At 40.4% G+C, this 20451-nt stretch overlaps 1 protein-coding gene across 2 annotated transcripts in view; it reads left to right on the forward strand.

Moving 5' to 3' along the window:
- The window catches only part of psip1a (PC4 and SFRS1 interacting protein 1a), a 105362-nt gene that overhangs the window by 47821 nt on the left and 37090 nt on the right, over window positions 1–20451 (forward strand). The window contains exons 7-13 of one of the 2 annotated variants that reach the window (XM_016258665.1): window positions 9313–9375; window positions 9474–9552; window positions 9651–9744; window positions 16535–16584; window positions 16700–16770; window positions 16961–17062; window positions 17215–17425. In XM_016258665.1, the coding sequence (XP_016114151.1) occupies window positions 9313–9375; window positions 9474–9552; window positions 9651–9744; window positions 16535–16584; window positions 16700–16770; window positions 16961–17062; window positions 17215–17425 (670 nt within the window). The remainder of the gene's footprint in view (window positions 1–9312; window positions 9376–9473; window positions 9553–9650; window positions 9745–16534; window positions 16585–16699; window positions 16771–16960; window positions 17063–17214; window positions 17426–20451) is intronic. The other variant, XM_016258666.1, reaches the window with a different exon arrangement.

The following is a 20451-nucleotide window of genomic DNA, read 5'->3' on the forward strand; positions in this document are numbered from 1 at the left end:
CAGCAACTCATTGCATTTAGGCATGTAGACATGGTCAAGATGATCTGCTGATGTTCAAATCAGAATGGGGAATAATGGTGATTTAAGTGACTTTAACATGGCATGGTTGTTGGTGCCTGACTGATTATTCAGAAACTGCTGTTAAACTGGGATTCACGTGCAACCATCTCTAGGTTTATAGAGAATTATCCGAAAAAGAGAAATTATCATGTGAGCAGCAGTTCTGAGAGAAAAATCTGAATTTGACACAAATAGCATTAAAGCATGTATCCATCCTTGTATCAAAGGTCCAGGCTGGTGGTGGTTTAATAGTGTGGGGAATATTGCTACAGCCTACCTGTGTACTTTTGCTGACAACGTCCATCCCTTTATGACCACAGTCTACCCATATTGTTATGGTTACTTCCAGCAGGATAATGCACCGTCATAAAGCTTAAATCATATCAAACTGGTTTCTTGAGCATGACAATGGGTTCACTGTACTCAAATGTGCTCCACAGTCACCAGATCTCAATCCAGTAGAGCCCCTTTGGGATGTGGTGGAGTGAGAGTTTCTAATAATGGATGTGCAGCCGACAAATCTGCAGTAATTGCATTATGCTATTATGCCAATATGGACCAAAATCTCTATGTCACCTGCACCTTGTTGAATCTATGCCACAAAGAATTAAGGCAGTTCTGAAGGCAAAAGGGGGTCCAACCTGGAACTAGCAAGGTGTACCTAATAAAATGGCCAGCAAGTGTATAGTCAGCAGCATATTGAGAACAGAGAAGGATGTCTGATGTTATGCCAGGAATTACATAAAGGGCATTACATAAATTACATACATATTTCATTGTCTTATTAGAGGCTTTCTCACATGTAGGCTTTTCTAGAATATTACCAAAACAATTACAATTTAGAGATCATGTGTGAACCGCCCCTTTGCAAAATAACAGTAAATCATTTCCTGCAATTGCAGGGGAGTGAAGTTGTAATATAGAATCAGGTAAATGACCATTTTGATGCTATGCATGAAAAAAGATTACTGGTATGAGTACGTACAAGATCAGGACATGCTGATGTACAAAGTCTGCTTCAGGCCAATCATAAAGTTCTCATGGAGGTGACGTGATTTATTCTGAACTGTTTACAGTAATTCACACTTGAAAGTCAACAAAATGTTGTCAAATTGGACCGATAGAGAAACTAAAGCACCAGTCGGAAAACAGAATAGCATTTAAAACACATTTCCAATGATGGACATCTCAGAATTCACTAGTATTTTGGCGCTGTGATGTCTGAATGGTAATGTTTGCAAAACGTTGCTTGTGTGGCCAGCAGATATGTTGTATTTACCTGTAAAATTCAATCCAGGGTCTCTAAATTTTTCAGTGCATTTCCTTTTCTTTTTATTATGAGCATGTAGATTGCTACATTGTATGCTTTGGAAGTTTTTTTTTTTTTTATGAATATGACTTGAAAAATGTGTTTAAAATCATATAATCTCTAGTGAGATGTTGACCAATATTTCAAAATATAACCAAGTAACCAAAAAATACTGAGTGTACCTTTAGGCAGCTGGTTCTCTTTTTCTGTGGTGAAATGGCTTAAAGAGATAGCAAATTTAAATTTTTGAGTGAACTATTAATTTACTTACCCTTAGGCATCTGAGATGTAGGTTACTTCTTCCTTCAGTAGAGCAGTAAAGAAGATTTTTAGATGAAACCATGGTCCTTGGTGATTCATAAAATGCAAGTCGGTGGTTACTGGTTTTTGAGAGGAAAAAAAAACATATCAGGGAACACAAAATTAATACCCGTGGCTCCTGACAATATATTGAGGTCTTATGAAGTGAAGTGATCAATCTGTGCGAGAAACTGAACATTATTTACAACATTATCACCTGCAATCCATTGCCTCAGGCAAACTTTTTTTGCAAACTGGTTCTTTTGGGCTCTTGGGTTTATTTCAATGAACTGGTTCAATTCAGTAGTTAATTTACATAATCATGCAATGACGTAACATATTGTAACGAATCATCCACTGAAGGCGAGCGTAGTGAAGAACCATTTATTTACAGTTGCAGTTTATTTACAGTGATCCAAACATCCAAGCAGACGAAGACTAGAGACACAGACTTAACTTGACGAGGCATGAACAGACTTGACTTGACATGAACAGGCTTGACGAGGTATAACAGACTAGACTCACCAACAGCGGGTTACAACATCAATACACGACCAGGGCACAATGGGAACATGATGGCTAGTTATAGCGGACAAAGAGGGTCACATGACATGAACAAACCAATTGGAAACAAGACACATGACTAAGACAACCAATCAGAACATGACACAATGAACAGAGGAACCAATAGCATGAAGACATGAGGGCAAGGGAAGCATGAGAGAGCTGACGTTACCGTGATGCCTGCAGCTCGCACCGACATCAGAGGTGGGTCCATCACACTAGCAATCAGTCTTTTGAGGCTTGGCCCAAGCTCCGTGTCTGACTCAGGCGTAGCGGCCATCTTGGCCGGGGACTCAGGCGTGGTGGCCATCTTGGCCGGGGACTCAGGCGTGGCGGCCATCTTGGCCGGGGACTCAGGCGTGATGTGAACAGTCTCTGAAATGTCATGGTGAGACTCTGGAAGATCAGCTGAGACATGATAAGACTCTAGAAGGGCGGCCATTTTGCGAACAAAAAATTGACAAAAAATTATGTTCATAAACATTAAAAAAACCATGAGATCAAAATTATTGTCTGTAAACAAAACATCCAAAATGTCTCTCTTTGTAGAAGTTTTTTGTCAATATCTCCACTGCGGTGGGAAGTCATCACTTTCTCAATACCTACATGTTTAAGTTGTTCAATATCATGAATCAGTGAAGTGTCTGGCAATCAGAGAGATAACATCATATCATCATGGCTGATTTATGTGCACTCACTCTGATGCTCAATGATCTTGATGCTTTCTCATCATACATCAATGGACATCAGTGTTGGGGGTAACGCATTACAAGTAACGCGAGTTACGTAATCAGATTACTTTTTCCAAGTAACTAGTAAGTAACGCATTACTTTTTTAATTTACAAGAAAATATCTGAGTTACTTTTTCAAAAAAGTAACGCCAGTTACTTTGTTTTCCCATTTATTGACTGACAGCTCTGGTGTTGCCATGGTGACAGAAATGGGAAGTACAGAGGAGTTGTGTGAGCTGTGTGAACATGATGTTACTGTAGTTCTAGACTAAATGTGAATGTGCATTAATTCATCCCACTCACAAAAAACTGATTTAGTATTCATCAAAATGAATTAAAACAGTGAAATGCAAACTCTGAATATGACGCAAACCTGCAATAATTAAATGTTAAATAACACAAATGTATCTAATCCCATTTTATTAACCAATGTCTTTGTTGCTGACCTTTGATGATCCAGTTCAACCGTACTAATAAGCAAAAATTACTTTAGATAAACTAACAATTGTGCTTCATTGTTTTTTTTTTATTGCTGAAGAGTGTTTCTTCTCCTGCGTTCTACTGTACAGATGTGAATTTACTTTTGCTTCAGCCTGAGGCTTATTCATTACACTTTTTGGTGTGAAAGGGCTTTTACATTAGCTATAAATAGAACTTCTTATATTAAAAATAATCAAGCCCTGTTCATATTTAAAAAGTAACGTGAAAGTAACGCAAAAGTAATATAACGCATTACTTTCCATAAAAAGTAACTAAGTAACGTAATTAGTTACTTTTTTAGGGAGTAACGCAGTATTGTAATGCATTACTTTTAAAAGTAACTTTCCACAACACTGATGGACACAGACATTGATGTAAATATCTTTAGCAAAACATGTTAAACAAGATTTGATATGATACACTTTTTTGTGGAAAAACATGTAAAGTTTTTACATAGTACAGAAGAACATGATTCCAACATAGAAAACAACCTTGTATATGTTTTTTCCTAACTAAGCAAGCCCCCCCCCCCGGAGGGATTCTAGAGGGCGCTCTGGGGGCTCAGGAGACGAAGGAGGGCTGGATGGGACCAGCGGAGACAAGGGAGACTCGGGAGACGACGGAGAGCTGGATGGGACCAGCGGAGATGAAGGAGAGCTTTCTGGAGCGGATTCTGGGGTGAGGATAGGAGCCGAGAACTCTGGGGGTAGCACCATGTCCGTGAGCACTGAGAGGCATGCTGGAGCGGACTCTAGAGCTGGAGCTTTGGAAGACCGCCTCCTCCTCAGCCTCTTCCCTTGGGCTGAGGTTTGAGAGAGTGCAGCGGCCGATGGGCTTGCGTCAGTGGCGGCCGGCGGGCTTGAGTGAGCAACGGCTGGCGGACTTGAAAACGGAGCAGATGGCGGACTTAATTTCTGAGCGGCCGGCGGGCATGAGAGCTGAGCAGCCGGGCGATCCTGGGCTGAGGACTAAGGAGGAGCTTAGGAGAACTCGAAGAAGTGCGGGAGGAATGGAGGGAGCGGGCTCATTAGAATCATATGTGGAGGGAGCTGGCTTGTGGTGAGCTGGAGCGTTCACATACTTCCGAATGGGAGGAGGGTGATGATCCTCCACATCGACTAGGAACTTGGAACCATTTAAATCTAGAATGTAGTTTATAAAATCCGCTACGGGTCTGCGGCAATCATCAGGAGTCAAGAATCTAAACAATTGATCATCTTTTTGTCCCATCCGGAAGCACGCATTAATCATGGAATCGCTCCAACTCACCAGATTTATCACGCTCAGAAACTCCTCCACATACTGCTCCAAAGGCCATCCCTCCTGCTGGAAATCCAGGAGAAAATCCTCAGCCCAGTTACCGTTGCTCAGTTCTGTCATCTTGTTGTGGTCCGGTATTCTGTCACAGTCTCGTAGTCTCTCAAACACACACGAAGAGGAAGATTAGGTCAAACAGTCTTTAATAAATCCAAACAGGAGACACAGGTTTAACATCAACATTCAATACTGGACGAGGGAGAACAGAACAGGCTAGAACTAAAGTAGGGTAGTTAACGAGGGGCAGATAGGTGAAGATAAATCAACTAATAAAGACACAACGTGAACAGGAACCAAACCAAATAAGGACAAACAGTAACATACATGTGACAAATGGAGAAACAAACCTTATTTAAGCATTTATTGATGTAAAGGTCATCTCTAGGTGCTGATCCACCATCTGGTCTGGATATGGACTGGATCTGGGTGGCTACAGTGGACCTCTGGTCTGGAAACCAACTGGATCTGGGTAGCTACGGTGACCTCAGAATAAGAATGAAACAGACTAATATTAGTGTAGATGCCATTCTTCTTACGATGTAATGAGTACATCGGGTGTTATGGAAAGTGTTCCCGGTTCCGATTGACCTAATTAATGCAGCCTAACAATCCTTTAATGGATTTGAATTACAGAAAAGCGATAGTGTGTTATGTGTATACCAGGTTAAAGAGATGGGTCTTTAATCTAGATTTAAACTGACAGATTTTGTCTGCCTCCCGAACAATGCTAGATTGATTATTCCAGAGTTTGGGCGCTAAATAGGAAAAGGATCTGCTGCCCGCAGTTAATTTTGATAGTCTAGGTATTATCAAATGGCCAGAGTTTTGAGATCGCAGAGGACGTGAAGGACTATAATGTGATATGAGCTCGCTCAAGTACTGAGCAGCTAAATCATTCAGGGCTTTATAAGTAATTAGCAAGATTTTAAAATGTATACGATGTTCAGTAGGGTGCCAGTGCAGAGTTGACAGAACCAGGCTAATATTGTTGTACTTCCTGGTTCTAGTAAGAATTCTAGCTGGTGTGCGCAGAGCAACCACCCAATAAAGCATTACAATAATCTAACCTTGAGGTCATGACCACATTAACATTTCTGCATTTGATATTGAGAGCATAGGTCACAATTTAGATATATTTTTAAGATGGAAAAATATATTTTTACAAATGCTAGAAACATGGTTTTTAAAGGAAAGATTGCTATCAAATAGCACACCTAGGTTCTGTCATGGGTTGCTACTGTGAGGAGCACGGAGCGAGGAGACCAGGAGTACAAAACAAAGGAGTTTAATTATTTTTTTCAGGGAATCACATGTAGCACAAAGAGTTGACAAACAATTCCAGACAAGGGAGAACAGAACTGATGGGGATAACTAATAACAAGGAACAGGTAATACTAATAATGGGAAAAGGAACTGGAAGGACCAAATAAGGACAACAGGAACTAAACGGAAACATACACGTGACAGATCGCCCCCCTCCCGGATGGCGCATCCCGCGCTGTAACAGTACCATCAGGGAGGGGGGCGGGCATGGATCAGGGAGCCACGGCGGAGCTGGCTCGGCCATGGTTATATGGCCCCCCAAAAAAAAATTTCTTGGGGAAATCTAGGAATCCTGGGGCGCGCTCTGGAGGAGCGGGCACTAGATGGCGCTCTAGAAAGCGCTTACAAGGAGCGGGCACTGGAGCAAGCTCTGGGGCTGGAGCCCTCCCTGGGCTTGACTGGGGATCAGGGGCCCTCCCTGGGCTTGACTGGGGATCAGGAGCCCTCCCTGGGCTTGACTGGGGATCAGGAGCCCTCCCTGGGCTAAATGGGGAATCAGTAGCCCTCCCGGGGCTTAACTGGAGATCTGAAGCCCTCCCTGGGCTTAACTGGGGAACAGGAGCCCTCCCTGGGCTTAATGGGGGATCTGGAGCCCTCCGAGGGCTATACTCGGGAACAGGAGCCCTCACTGCGCTTGACTGGGGATCAGGAGCCCTCCCTGGGCGAAACGGGGAATCAGGAGCCTTCCCGGGGGTTTACTGGGGATCTGAAGCCCTCCCTGGGCTTAACTGGAGATCAGGAGCCCTCCCTGGGCTTAACGGGAAACAGGAGCCCTCCCTGGGCTTAACCTGGGGATCAGGGTAGCGCTTACATAGTGCTGGCACTGGAGGGTGCTCTGGAGTAGCAGGCACAGCAAAGTGCCCTCAAGGAGCTGGCACTGGAGTGAGTTTTGGGACTGGAGCAGACACTGGAGCGAGCTCTGGGGCTGGAGCCGACACTGGAGCGAGCTCTGGAAGGCGCTTACGAGGAACAGGCACTGGGGCTGGAACCTTAGCCGCAGCAAGCCTGCAGAACTCCCAGGAATACTCGACAAAGAGGAGATCTAGGCGAGCTAAGGCGTAGAACCGAGCTGCAATTTACATAGCCGCAGGGAAAACAAAAACTTTTCAAAAAGGAAACACGAGGAAAAGTCGCCGCTCACTTTTTGTGTGGTCTGAAATTCTGTCACGGGTTGCTATTGTGAGGAGCACGGAGTGAGGAACGAGGAGACCAGGAGTACAAAACAAAGGAGTTTAATTATTTTTTTCAGGGAATCACACGTAGCACAAGGAGTTGACAAACATTTCCAGACAAGGGAGAACAGAACGGGCTAGAACTAAATAGGGCAGATAACGTGGGGCATAAATAATGGGTGATGGGGATAACTAATAACAAGGAACAGGTGATACTAATAATGGGAAAAGTAACTGGAAGGACCAAATAAGGACAACAGGAACTAAACGGTAACATACACGTGACAGGTTCCTAATTTTTGGTCCAATAAATAAAACCTCTGTTTTTTCAGAATTTAGTAGTAGAAATGACTAGTCATCCAGTTTTTTTATATAAACTATGCATTCCGTTAGTTTTGCGAATTGGTATGTTTCTTCGGGCTGCAAAGAAATATAGAGCAGAGTATCATCAGCATAACAGTGAAAGCTAACACCATGTATCTTGATGATATCTCCCAAGGGTAACAAATAAAGCATAAAAAGCAACGGTCCTGGTACTGAGCCTTGTGGTATTCCATACTGAACTTGTGATCGATATGATACCTCGTCATTCACTGCTACAAATTGATGACGGTCAGATAATTAAGATTTGAGCTATGAAAATGCAATTCCAATAATGCCAACATAATTTTGTAGTCTCAAAAGAATGGTGTGATCAATGGTGCAACGCTAAGATCCAGTAGCACTAATAGAGAAATACAACCATGATCGGATGATAAGAGCAGTCTCAGTACTATGATACATCTAAATCCTGACTGGAAATCCTCACAGATACCATTTCTCTCTAAGAAGGAACATAGCTGAGAGGATACTGCCTTTTCTAGTATTTTTGACAGAAAAAAGGGAGATTTGAGGTCTGTGTGTGATTAACTAATTCTCTAGGATCAAGTTGTGTTTTTTTAATGAGAGGCTTAATAACAATCAATTTGAAGGTTTTGGGGACATATCTTAATGACATTGATGAATTAATAATATTCAGAAGAGGATCTATGACTTCACAATGGTCACAACTTCATGTAGTTCCTCTTCACTTCCTTTCCAAATGAGAAAACAATCATCTATATATCTTGCCCAGTACTTAATATAAAAGGATTATTTTTATAAATGAAATCTAATTAAAAATTTACCCATAAAAATATTTGCATAACTTGGTGCTATGGGAGTACACATAGCAGTTCCTTGCACTTGAACATAACAGTCTTTATCAAACAAAAAATAATTTTTAGTTCATTCGAATTCAGTCAATTCTAAAATAAATTTTATGGTTAATGTCGAGTTCTGAGAAGTTTTTAGAAGAAGTCCAGAGACTCTAAACTGCATTTATGTGGAAAAGAATTGATTATGATAATCTGATCAGGATTATGATAATCTGAAGTGATGTTTTGTGTCGAGCATGTTTTGTTTGCATGATTATGATTTATGATTTTATGAAATCATTATGATTTTTGATTGAGTAATTTGTAGATATGTCCTGCTCAAGCCGTGAACAGATGGTTCAGTCTAATATTGTCTGATATACAGATGGTTCAGTCTGATATACTGGATGAACCAGTTCACCAAAAAGAAGTGGTCCAAAAGAATGATTAGTTCGCGAACCAGACACCACTATGGACCGTTTGCCTGCAACTGTGGATTACAGGTAGTAATAATGTTCAATTTCTTGCACAGACCAATCGCTTCACTTCATAAGACCTCAATATATCGTCAGGAGCCGGGGGTATTAATTTTGTGTTCCTTTTTTTTTTATTCTGAAAAACCAGTAGCCGCAAACTTGCATTTTATGAATCACCAAGGACCACATTTTCAGCTAAAAATCTTAATGTTATACTGAAGAAAAAAGTCACCTACATCTTAAATGGCCTGAGTGTGAGTAAATTAACAGCAAATTGTAATTTTTTTTGTGAACTATCCCTTTAACTGTAAAATCACTGGAGTGACCATGTGGATTTGAATTTAGTATGATATGCCTTAAAAATGGGTCATGTCATATATTTTATAATTTTTTGTGGTCCCCAGGACCCATCACATAAAGATACCACAAATGTCTCTGCCAAAGATAAAAGAGGAAGGAAGAGAAAGGTAATGACTCTGTGCACTTTGCTGGTGATTCTTGTGATTAGGTTACATGACCAATAACATAACTACCAGAAATTAAATATTTGATTTGGTTTTCACAGATTGAAGCTGAACTAGACTCTGATACAGAAAACTCAAGCCCCACTTCAAGTGCTCCTGGGTTAGATTTATTATCAGCAGGTGCAGATTACCCTTTCAAACTCTGTAGATGTTTTCTTATCTTTAGTAAGGCAACGTATCTATAAATATGTATGTGGTGTGTCTTTTTTCTTATTTAGGTGGAGCAGTTCCATTACTAAAGCGCAGAGGAAGGAAACCTAAAATGGAGAAATCACTACTGCTGCAGCAACAGGCTTCAAAGGAGCCACTGAGGTTAGGCGTGGATAATTTACAAATGTTTGTATAAATAATATTACAGATTAATTATATTATAGATGCACCAGTGTAACTATAGGCCGAAGAATGACAAAGTAAGATTAAAAGGGATTGTTTATTAATAATTAGTGAACCATCATTAGATGCATTTATTGTTGTAGTGATTTCAAGGTTAGATAGCCTCACACGGGGAACCACTAAATGTAGTGATTTTAGATTTAAGTAGCACTACCAGTGTAATGGCTTTGGGCTTAAATATGAATTCTGTCAGGACCACTATCGTCAAATATGATTGACAATTAACATACAGTTTGGATTGGCGGTATGGTTTTGTTCTGGGCAAGAACTCCCTGCGCATCCATGCAGCCTAGCATGGATGAGAGCAGGGAGAGCAGCAATAACCCCCAGGGTAAACAGAACAGAACCAACATAGATGTATTGCAGATATTGTTAAAGTTCAATAATTTTATAACAAATTTTAGAATTAGTCTGATTCAAAGGAGAATCAGAAGGCTGAATCCCGACTGACAGAGGAGAAGTTGGGGATGGAGGAGGGTAATTAGCTATTGAGCAATGCTAAAACTGCTGATAATACTGAGGGATCTTATATATGAATGCTTAGATAGGTGTTGTATTCCCATAGGTAGATGGGGATCAGCTGAGAGTCAGCTGATGCGAGCTTGACTAACGTGACCTGCCAGAACTAACGCTACGCTTTATTTCTGTCAGGACCACTATCGCCAAATATGATTGACAATTAGCATACAGTTTGGATTGGCGGTATGGTTTTGTTCTGGGCAAGAACTCCCTGCGCATCCATGCAGCCTAGTATGGATGAGAGCAGGGAGAGCAGCAATAACCCCCCAAAACAAAACCATATGCTGATATCCCCCAACACAAACTGATAACAAAATCTCAAAGCCTTAAGCAACAAGCATGTTGCCCTTAACCAATGACCAATCAAATATGTTGCCTTAAACAGATTTTCTAATGAATATGTTGCCAATACCTTAAAAGCTTAAGCAACATGTTCTCAATAACACCAGATAGACTTAAGAAAAACATGTTCCAATTCAACTACAGCTTCAGAACAGGCATGTTCCGAATAACAACCAGATTGCTCTGGAACAAGCATGTTCCAAATACGACTACAGCTTTTAGAACAAGCATGTTCCAATAACAACCAGATAGCTCTGGGACAAACGTGTTCCTGACAATACAACTATAACTTAAGAACAAGCATGTTCCCAATAACAACCGAGCTTAAGAACAAGCATGTTTCCAATACGACTAGACAGAACAAGTGTGTCTGATGCGGGAACAGAATCAACGCTGAACTGACGGCTGCATCCGAAACTGGAAAATACTGCTTTCGGAGGACACATTTCAAGGAAGGAAGGCATCGAGACACGTCGAATCCAAAGTTAGCTTCATTTCCTGCCTCCTGAGATACCTCATGTGGTCGATATTTAAAGGCAGAATAGATGCATCCTTCGCTGCCTTGATGCCCACAATCCTGTGTGTTCTATGCCATGATGATTGATCAAATAAATCATTGAATATTTGCTTAGTTATCACCAAAGCTCATACTATTTTGTTGTAGATCATTGAACGTTAAGCTGCCTCAGAAGCATGTCCGATATCAGTTTCATGAGTTGCCTTTATGAACAAATGCTGCCTGCGAAGTCATTGGCTGATAGGCGGCGAGGTAGCGTGTCAGCAGCCTAGGTTTTCGGGTGCAGACAACTTCAACTGAACAATGACCATTTACTATTTTCTCTTGGAGCTGCGCCGCAGCAGAAATGATTCCATTTGCACCATGGTCGTTATTTCCTGCTGCTTAAATCTGTGCTGTAGTGCTATAAAAATAAAGTCGACTTGACTAGGTTAAAGGGGACATAACACACAGTTTCGGCCAATCTCATGTTAATCTTGAGTACCTATAGTGTAGTATTGCATCATTCACATCTCCGAAGTGTCTTCAGTTTTATCAGATATATAAAAGAAAGATACAGCTTTGCGATTCTCTCCGGAAACAGCCGAGCTCCTGGAGGCGAGCTATGGGCGGAGCTGAAGCCAATCGGCCCGAGCACTTACGGGCCAATTGGCAACAAAACATAGACATTGATGCAGTTTTACAGCACTTCCTAATCATGACCGGGATCTTTTATCGCTGGGACTGCTCCGTCTTTCAGTATCAAACGATGTGCAAATCCAGTGTCAGAATGTACCTTGTTATAAAACATTAGTCACCAAAATGACGGGAACAAACAAACAAACACGCTCGTGAAACGCCGTTGCTGCCTTGGAAAAACAAATTGCATCCACTGTTCACATAAAAGGTTATCTTTTCCTCACATCCAAAAAACACACTCTTTAGAGATATTAGGCTTGTTCGACTTCATGCGGCGCCGCAAAGATCAACTGCTGCCTGTCTAAAGCAATGCATCCTGGTTAGAAAATTTGTCCGACTTTGATGAGCGCTGCAGCCACCTTATGATCACATGTGCCATCAAAGTACTGTGAGAGCAAAACGAGAACAGCCGCCTAGGTCAGGCACTAGGCTTGTTTGAGATGCACCTCGCCTGAAATGTAGGCGAGAGTAGGCGGCTGCAGTAAGGGGAGGAGTGAAATAAGCACAGTCAAGACGGACATTTCTGACCTCTCGAAGTGGAGCATATACCAACGAGATCAAAGACAGATATCGCGTTATTCACACTCACGTGCTGTGTTGCTAATAAACATTATATAATTTCAGTTCTGTTGCCTTTATATAAAAATAAATATATTATGAACAAGACATTCAAAGTGCTTGATTCCACACGAAAGGCGTAGTTATCATTCATTTTTACTTTAATACAAACATATATTTTAGATTTTTATAGAAATATGACATTAATCACATATCTCACACAGAGATCCACTGTCATAGTGTTTGGGAATATTCATGCATAATTTAAATACATAAATCACATGAAACCAGATAAAGAAATAAAACATTTTAGAAGAGAACGCAGCATCACAGTTGTCTGACTCTGAACCAATGAGCATTAAGCTGTGTCTCAGTCAGTCGTTTCCCATCATGCTTTTGATCAGCTCAGTGGGTGGAGAGCAACTGCGCTCGACTGCACAATCCGACACAGCCGCCTCGCCATCGGGAGAGTTTTTTTTGCGCACATTTAATGTGTTTATTCTCGTTGGTTAGATTCTGTGATGACAAGCAGGATGTGTGTTGCGTGCTTATTATAACCAATGATGATGATCCAATGATGCTCACAAATCTGTTTTTATAACAGTAAAAGCATTTTTAGTCACACTGTTATATTGAGTCACATTTCAAAAAACACTGATAAAAGCATATATACCCCGACTTTATTGGTATTTAAATAGCATATGCTAATGTTGAACTTGAACAGATGTAGCGCTGTATTAAGCAGTATATAAAAGTGTTTCTGTTGCTTTATGAAAACGTTTCTGAAATGTCTGTGTATTTGACAAATATTGCATTTAATTCACTTCATCTGTGATATAGTATGCAAACACTGCCAGAGCGTCATTACCAGGAGCAAGCGGCTACTCTCTCCAGTCGGAGGCAGGCTAGTGTAGTTTCTCTCGAACATCCTAGTCTTCTCGAGCAAGTAACTGCAGCGCTGCCGATGACTTCCGTAACCATGGAAGAAACGCATAAAGCAGCGCGCTCTTGCTCTCGCTTGGGTCGCTGAGAGCGCGTGCGCATAAGAATCCAACTCCTAACAGCGTAAATAACTCAGAATGCACGAAACGACACCAGACCCCCCGTTAAGCGCAGCCACAAGAGTGTTGCCAGTGACAACAGATAAGTACCACAGATTCGCATAAACTAGCACAAGCATTTAACTGAAAACAACTAAATGAGCCTAAACAACACGGATAGCCTTAGCAACATGCATGTTTCAGATAACCTGCGGTGCAGCAATGCGGTGAATTCACGTGTTCAAGTTAACAAACTTGAATTAATCGGAGGTGAGACCATTGGGGAAACGAATTCCACTTCTCTAAATTCCCTAGTGATGATGGTGTTTTGCCTGCCGAATTCGCCATTTAATTAGCTATTAAGCAATGCGAAAACTGCTGATAATACTGAGGGAACTTATATATGAATGCTTAGATAGTTGTCGTATTCCCATAGGTAGATGGGGTTTAGCTGAGAGTCAGCTGATGCGAGCTTGTCTAATGTGACCTGCCAGATCTAACGCTACGCTTGATTATTATTTTTAATATTTAGTTTTTGTCATACTATTTTACAGGGCACCAGCCAGAAATTTCTCCTTGACAGTAAAGAAAAATCATGGAAGTTTGTTGAATAAATAAGAATTACATAAATTGGAGGAAGTTGTAGTCTGACCAATCTGAAGGATTTGAGAGATACCGTTAATTTGTAGAGCCTCTTACTGTATTATCAATACAAGGAAGACATAAGTGTAATAAAAGGGGTTTTATTAACAAAAGAATAGATAAGAGTAACTAACAACTACTAAATGGGTACAATGAATGGATAAAATGCAAAAGATTGATAGATGCAAGTGATTGAGTTGGATGTTTCTGTTATCTTATGGAAAGATAAACTGTAGTTTCCTGGAATTAATAAGGTAAACCTTATTCTAGATTCAACAAATAAATCGAGAGATTATTTGTTATTAACTGACATCAGCTATATAAAATCTAATGCAAATTAGATCATCATAAACTGACAATATATACTAATGCCAACGGTCTCTAGAAAGAGGTTTGGAAAGCGTGATATTTGCATTCCGCGTCTGGGCAGAGAGGTCTTCCACTTGTTGACCTGGGCCACGCTGCAGTGGGAAGAAAGGAGTTAGACCCGTTTCACAGTCTTGAACACAAAGCACTGGTGAACGATGAGCTCCTTTTTCTGTAAACATACAAACAGAGGAGCCTTGAAGGTGAAGGTTCTGATGTCTGTACAGAAGATCCAGACACTTAAAACATGCAGGAAGAGGATCGCTGACAAGACGATTCTGAAGTTGTTGGAGAAGATCCTAGCAGTTTGGAACTTGTAAATGGAGGATCGCTGAAGAGAAGGTTCTGAAGTTGTTGCAAAAGATGCGGGGCACTAAGCTTGTGGTCGTTGTTGCTGTTTCCAAACTCCCCAAATCCACTCTTGCAGAACTTCCTTGTTTCTCCTTAGAACAATTTAGCAGCTTAGTTGGCGCCTTTCAGATCCAGCGTTTTGATTGGCCGTAAAAGTAAAAAGGCTGTAAGTCCTAGAGATAGTCCTAAAGATAGCATGCTGGAGGTGGCCATGGTATGGCCCCTCTCTGGCATGAGGTTTATTTGCATAGCTTAAAGTCTATGTTTAGAACAATGTCTTTAAGGTTTTTCCTATGAATAATTCACTTTCCAAACCAATTCCAGATTAACCTACACATTGTGCTGAAAATGTGAAGACCAAACATCAATGGGTAATGCTGATCATTGACCCATGCATTCATATATTTTATTTATTTATTTAGTCATTTAGCAGACGCTTTTATCTAAAGCGACTTACAAATGAGGACAATAAAAGCAGTATATATAATCTGATATATACAGTATATATCTTAATAGATAAGGTTGCATACATTGTTGTATCACACACCGCACTCGTTAAGTATATACAGTTCTGTAAATGGATTTGAAGAAGGTTTAAAGGGGTCATATGATGCGATTTAAATTTTTCCTTTCTCTTTGGAGTGTTACAAGCTCTTGGTGCATAAAGAAGATCTGTAAAGTTCCAAAGACTAAAGTCTGAAATCCAAAGAGATATTCTTTATAAAAGTTAAGAGTCAGCCACACCTACCTAAAACGGCTCGTTCTAACATGCTCCCACATACCTACGTCACTATCTGGGAAGATTTGCATAACGCCGCCCAAATGTTCACGCAAAAAAAGAATGCGTAACATTTTATTCTCGCTGTAGTATTGCTGCTGAGGAAATACTTCAACTTCGCGCTGTCGATCGCCAGATCGGCTTTCACCGTGGATGAAGTGGAGTCCAGGAAAAAAAAAAATTTGCATCATATGACCCCTTTAAGGTTGAAAATTGTTATGCATCATCTTTGGTTGACGTCCTAACATATCCTGTAATATGACTATAAAAAAAATGCTGCCAGCAGCCAAATTTCAACCGTTACTAACATTGAATCCGAATGGCCTACAGTTACAAAAACGTAAATATTCTTACGTCATGGTTAAACAGATATGTACTGTATTTTGAGAAAATCAACAAGGTGGCGCTATAATAAGCAACTTTACCTTTTAGCTTATAACTCATTATAATTCATTATTGTAAATGAAAATCAAATTTAGGTCATGACTTTCAGTTTTTGTGAACTAAACCTGCTGTAAAAGGGCAAGCTGTTTAAGCCCACTGGATTTAGGTAACTAGATAGCTTCAGACAAGTTTAAATAGTTTTTCAGTAGGTTGGCTTAAACATTATATCAAAAAAGCTTAAATATTATATTAATATGTTGGCTTTGTCAAGTCAGTCCCCGAGTCTATCACATAAAAATCAGTCTTCAAGCTTTCGTGGACAACCTAGGAAGTCGGGGAAAGGTCTCATTTTGTAAGTTTTGTAACAAGTTGTTCACACACTATCAATAAAAAAGCAATTAATACATGAAAATTATTACATATAGTCCCTTTAAATAGCAAAGCAAAACATGAGTTCATGCACTAGATCTTTATAAAAAGAAATAATAACTAGATGGTTATGTTGTTGTTTTTTTGTTGTTGTTTTTTTTGCAGGATAGGAAAAGATGGAAAGCGAGATGACAGAAAAGGAGACAAGAGAAAGGGTAAGATAATAAATAGTGATGTGCTATGCAGTCTTTAGATAGTCACCTAATTATCTATTTGTAATGACACTTTTTGAAACATTGTTTTTTTACTTTTTCAATTCATCAAATAAAGACGTTTCTGCAGAGTCCAGACTGCAGAAGTTGCACGGGGATATTAAAACATCTTTGAAGATTGATAACCTTGTAAGTCCAGGCTCCAATTAAATTTTTTTTTCATTCTTGTATATAGATTTTAAACATAATTTCTGTAATATCATTAGTTGACACTTACATAGACTGATATTGATCATGCTCTCTTTGAAATTCATGTATTAACCTTCTTGTTTATGTAATTCTTGTTGTGTAAGTAAATCTTTATTCTCTCCATTATTAGGATGTGAGGAAATGTTTAGTTGCATTGGATGAGTTGAGCTCATTGCATGTGACTACTCAACAACTTCAGAGACACTGTGAACTCATAGCTACTCTTAAAAAGGTATGATTAAAACGTTTTTTGGGCAACATTGGACAATTGTCATGTTTATAAATTATTATTGTACACCACCTGCAGCAAAAACAACAAACACAATAAATAAAAATAAATAGTGTTAACTGAAAATGAATCAGTTTTATACTGTGTCTTTACAGATCCGCAGGTTCAAAGCCAGCCAGGATGTGATGGACAAATCCACGATGCTTTATAATAAGTTTAAAAGCATGTTTTTAATGGGAGAAGGAGAGTCAGTGCTCAGTCAAGTACTCAATAAAAGTCAGAGACAGTCAGAGAAAAAACAGAGACAGATTGAAGAGGCCAAGAGGGGAGTGCTAAAAAACACAGAACAGACCAAAGAGCAGAAAGGTAAAGCTTCTTTTACAGATTGCATTTTCATTTTATACATGAAGGTGGGGTGTAATGATATATTGTGCCAAAATATATAATGGTACAAAAATGCAATGATATGTACGGAAGCCCTGAACCGCAACCGCACATTTTTTAAAATTAAATCAACGAGGGGGGAAAATAAAATATAGTGACTTAGATCCTTCCTGAGCCTAAGTCTGAACACTTTCTCTCTGTCCTCAAAATATTTTTTCTCTCTCTCTTCAAAAACGTTTTTCTCTTCAAAATCTTTCTCTCTCTTCAAAACATTTCTCTTCAAAATCTTTTATTATTTTAGTTTTGCCTCTTTGTCAGAATCAGAATCAGAATGAGCTTTATTGCCAGGTATGTTTTCACATACGAGGAATTTGTTTTCATGACAGAGGCTTCTGCAGTGCAACAGAATGACAGCGACAGAACAAAAACACAGATAATAAAAGAAGAATAAAAAAATAAAAAATAGAGCAAGTAAATAAAGAATAACAATATTTAAATTGACAATTGTATGTGCAGGTATATTACAATAGACAGTTTTGTATGTACAGGTATATTATGTGCAAATTTGAGGTGTAGACTATGTGTGTTAGATAAATAAGCGTATGAGTGTATAAATAGTGTTGTGTGTTCCACAGTTATTGTCAAGTGTTCATGAGATGGATAGCCTGAGGGAAGAAACTGTTCCTGTGTCTGGCCGTTCTGGTGCTTAGAGCTCTGTAGCGTCGACCAGATGGCAACAGTTCAAAGAGGGAGTGTGCTGGATGTGAGGGGTCCAGAGTGATTTTGCTAGTCCTTTTGCTCACTCTGGATGAGTACAGTTCTTGGAGAGAAGGGAGGGTTGTACCAATGATTCGCTCAGCAGTCCGGACTACACTCTGTAGTCTTCTGAGGTCAGATTTGGTAGCTGAGCTGAACCAGATAGTTATAGAAGTGCATAGGATGGATTCAATGATAGCAGAGTAGAACTGTTTCTTTAAAATGCTGTGTAAACATACTGTAAACATTGTGTCAACTTATTTTGCAAGTATAGAGAACAGCGAAAGATGGACAGACGCTGAAGTGTAGGTACTTGTAGCAAATGTAGCACTGCCAGTTGTCGTTGGAGATTCTTAGTCCTCCATTCCGTTCTTTCAATCGCTTTACATATACGTCGACTTTCCATGTCCATTATTGTGAAACCCGCGAGACACAACAAAAACAGCTCCGATCACAGCGTCCTCCATCCTCCTGTTGTTAATGTTGTTATTCTTTGTTTCTGTTGTTGAACGCCACGCACAGATGATGTCGCTGTCGACCGGCTTGCATCACTTCTTAGTACACACTGTCGGTGCGAATGCAACCCTTTATATGGTACTGGGAAATAGTTCACGCAAAATCATCCCAGTACTTTAGTACTGTACATTTAGTTCTGGAACTAAAGCGGTGCGAAAGGACTAAAGTGTCCCACTTTAGGTCCTGAGAGATTGTGGTGCCCAGGAACCTGAATGACTCCACTGCAGTCACAGTGCTGTCCATGATGGTGAGTGGGGGGAGTGCAGAGGGGTTTCTCCTGAAGTCCACGATCATCTCCACTGTTTTGAGCGTGTTGAGCTCCAGATTGTTGAGACTGCACCAGACAGCCAGCTCTTCAACCTCCTGTCTGTAAGCAGACTCGTCACCATCCTGAATGAGGCCGATGAGTGTGGTGACGTCTGCAAACTTCAGGAGCTTGACAGAGAGGTCTTTAGATGTGCAGTCGTTGGTGTAGAGGGAGAAGAGCAGTGGGGTGAAGAGGATCAAGCAAGGGTCCAGTAATGTCCTTCAGGTGGGCCAGCACTAGATTTTCAAATGACTTCATGACGACAGACATTAGAGCCACAGGCCTGTAGTCATTTAGTCCTGTAATTTTGGATTTCTTTGGGATGGGGATGATGGTGGAGCGTTTGAAGCATGAAGGGACTTCGCACAGCTCCAGTGATCTGTTGAAGATCTGTGTGAAGATGGGGGCCAGCTGGTCAGCACAGGATTTCAGACAGGCTGGTGTAACACAATCTGGGCCTTTTTTCCTTTTCTGCTTCCGGAAGACCTGCCGCACCTCGTCTTCACTGATTTGACATGCAGGTGTGGGGGAGAGGGGGGTTGCAGGAGGTGTGAATGGTGTGAATGTATTCTGGCTGCTGTGAGAAAAGGCTATAAATGATCGGCCACCTGCAGGCTCCTCACATGCCATAGTCTACTAGCCGGGACAACTTCTTTATGTTTGCAGAAGTGATGTAATGACGCAGTGCCATGCTCGAATTTCCCACGAAAACCTACCCGTACCACTCAAATTAGAAAACATTATTATAAGATAACCGTTGTTAATCGGGCTAAAGTAAGGCGATAGTTTTGAACACTGGCTGGTTATGTACTTGCTCAAATATTTTTAACCAAAAAAAGTTACAGACTGCAGCTTTAAACCTTGAATAATACAATTATGCAAAGTATTTGCATATCACAATCAAGACGAAAACAGGTTACATATGATTCATATGACATTGGTTGACATAACAGCTGGAGTTGTTTTTAGTTGTATATTCTAAACATGCGCTACTTTGCCAGCACTGGAAATATGGAGAAAAAGTGGGCAAATTATTACAGTGTACAGTATATGGAGGCCTGGGTGTACATCTGGTATAATCCAGGTGATATGTGCAAAATTTGAGGTGAAATTTTCACTTTTTCATAAAGGCATGAAACTTGGTACTAGGGATGCACCGATACTGGTATTGGTATCGGGCCCGATACTGAGCTCCTGTACTCGTACTCGTTAAAATGCCTCCATACCAAACACCAATACCACACAGACACAGCATGTGATAGCCTAAGTGCCATATTCAGACAAAGAAACATCGACGACAGACAGCAGAATGGATTTATTAGAGATTAAAGATGTCTACGAAGTATATATTAATGCCTGTATAGCTGATTTGCGCGAGCTGATGAGCAAATCACGCTGAGTGGATTGAGCGCGCGGCGGCGCAGATGCG

The sequence above is a fragment of the Sinocyclocheilus grahami genome, unplaced genomic scaffold (assembly GCF_001515645.1).
Source record: "Sinocyclocheilus grahami isolate Dianchi unplaced genomic scaffold, SAMN03320097.WGS_v1.1 scaffold1721.1, whole genome shotgun sequence".
In the NCBI taxonomy this organism is placed as follows: domain Eukaryota; kingdom Metazoa; phylum Chordata; class Actinopteri; order Cypriniformes; family Cyprinidae; genus Sinocyclocheilus; species Sinocyclocheilus grahami.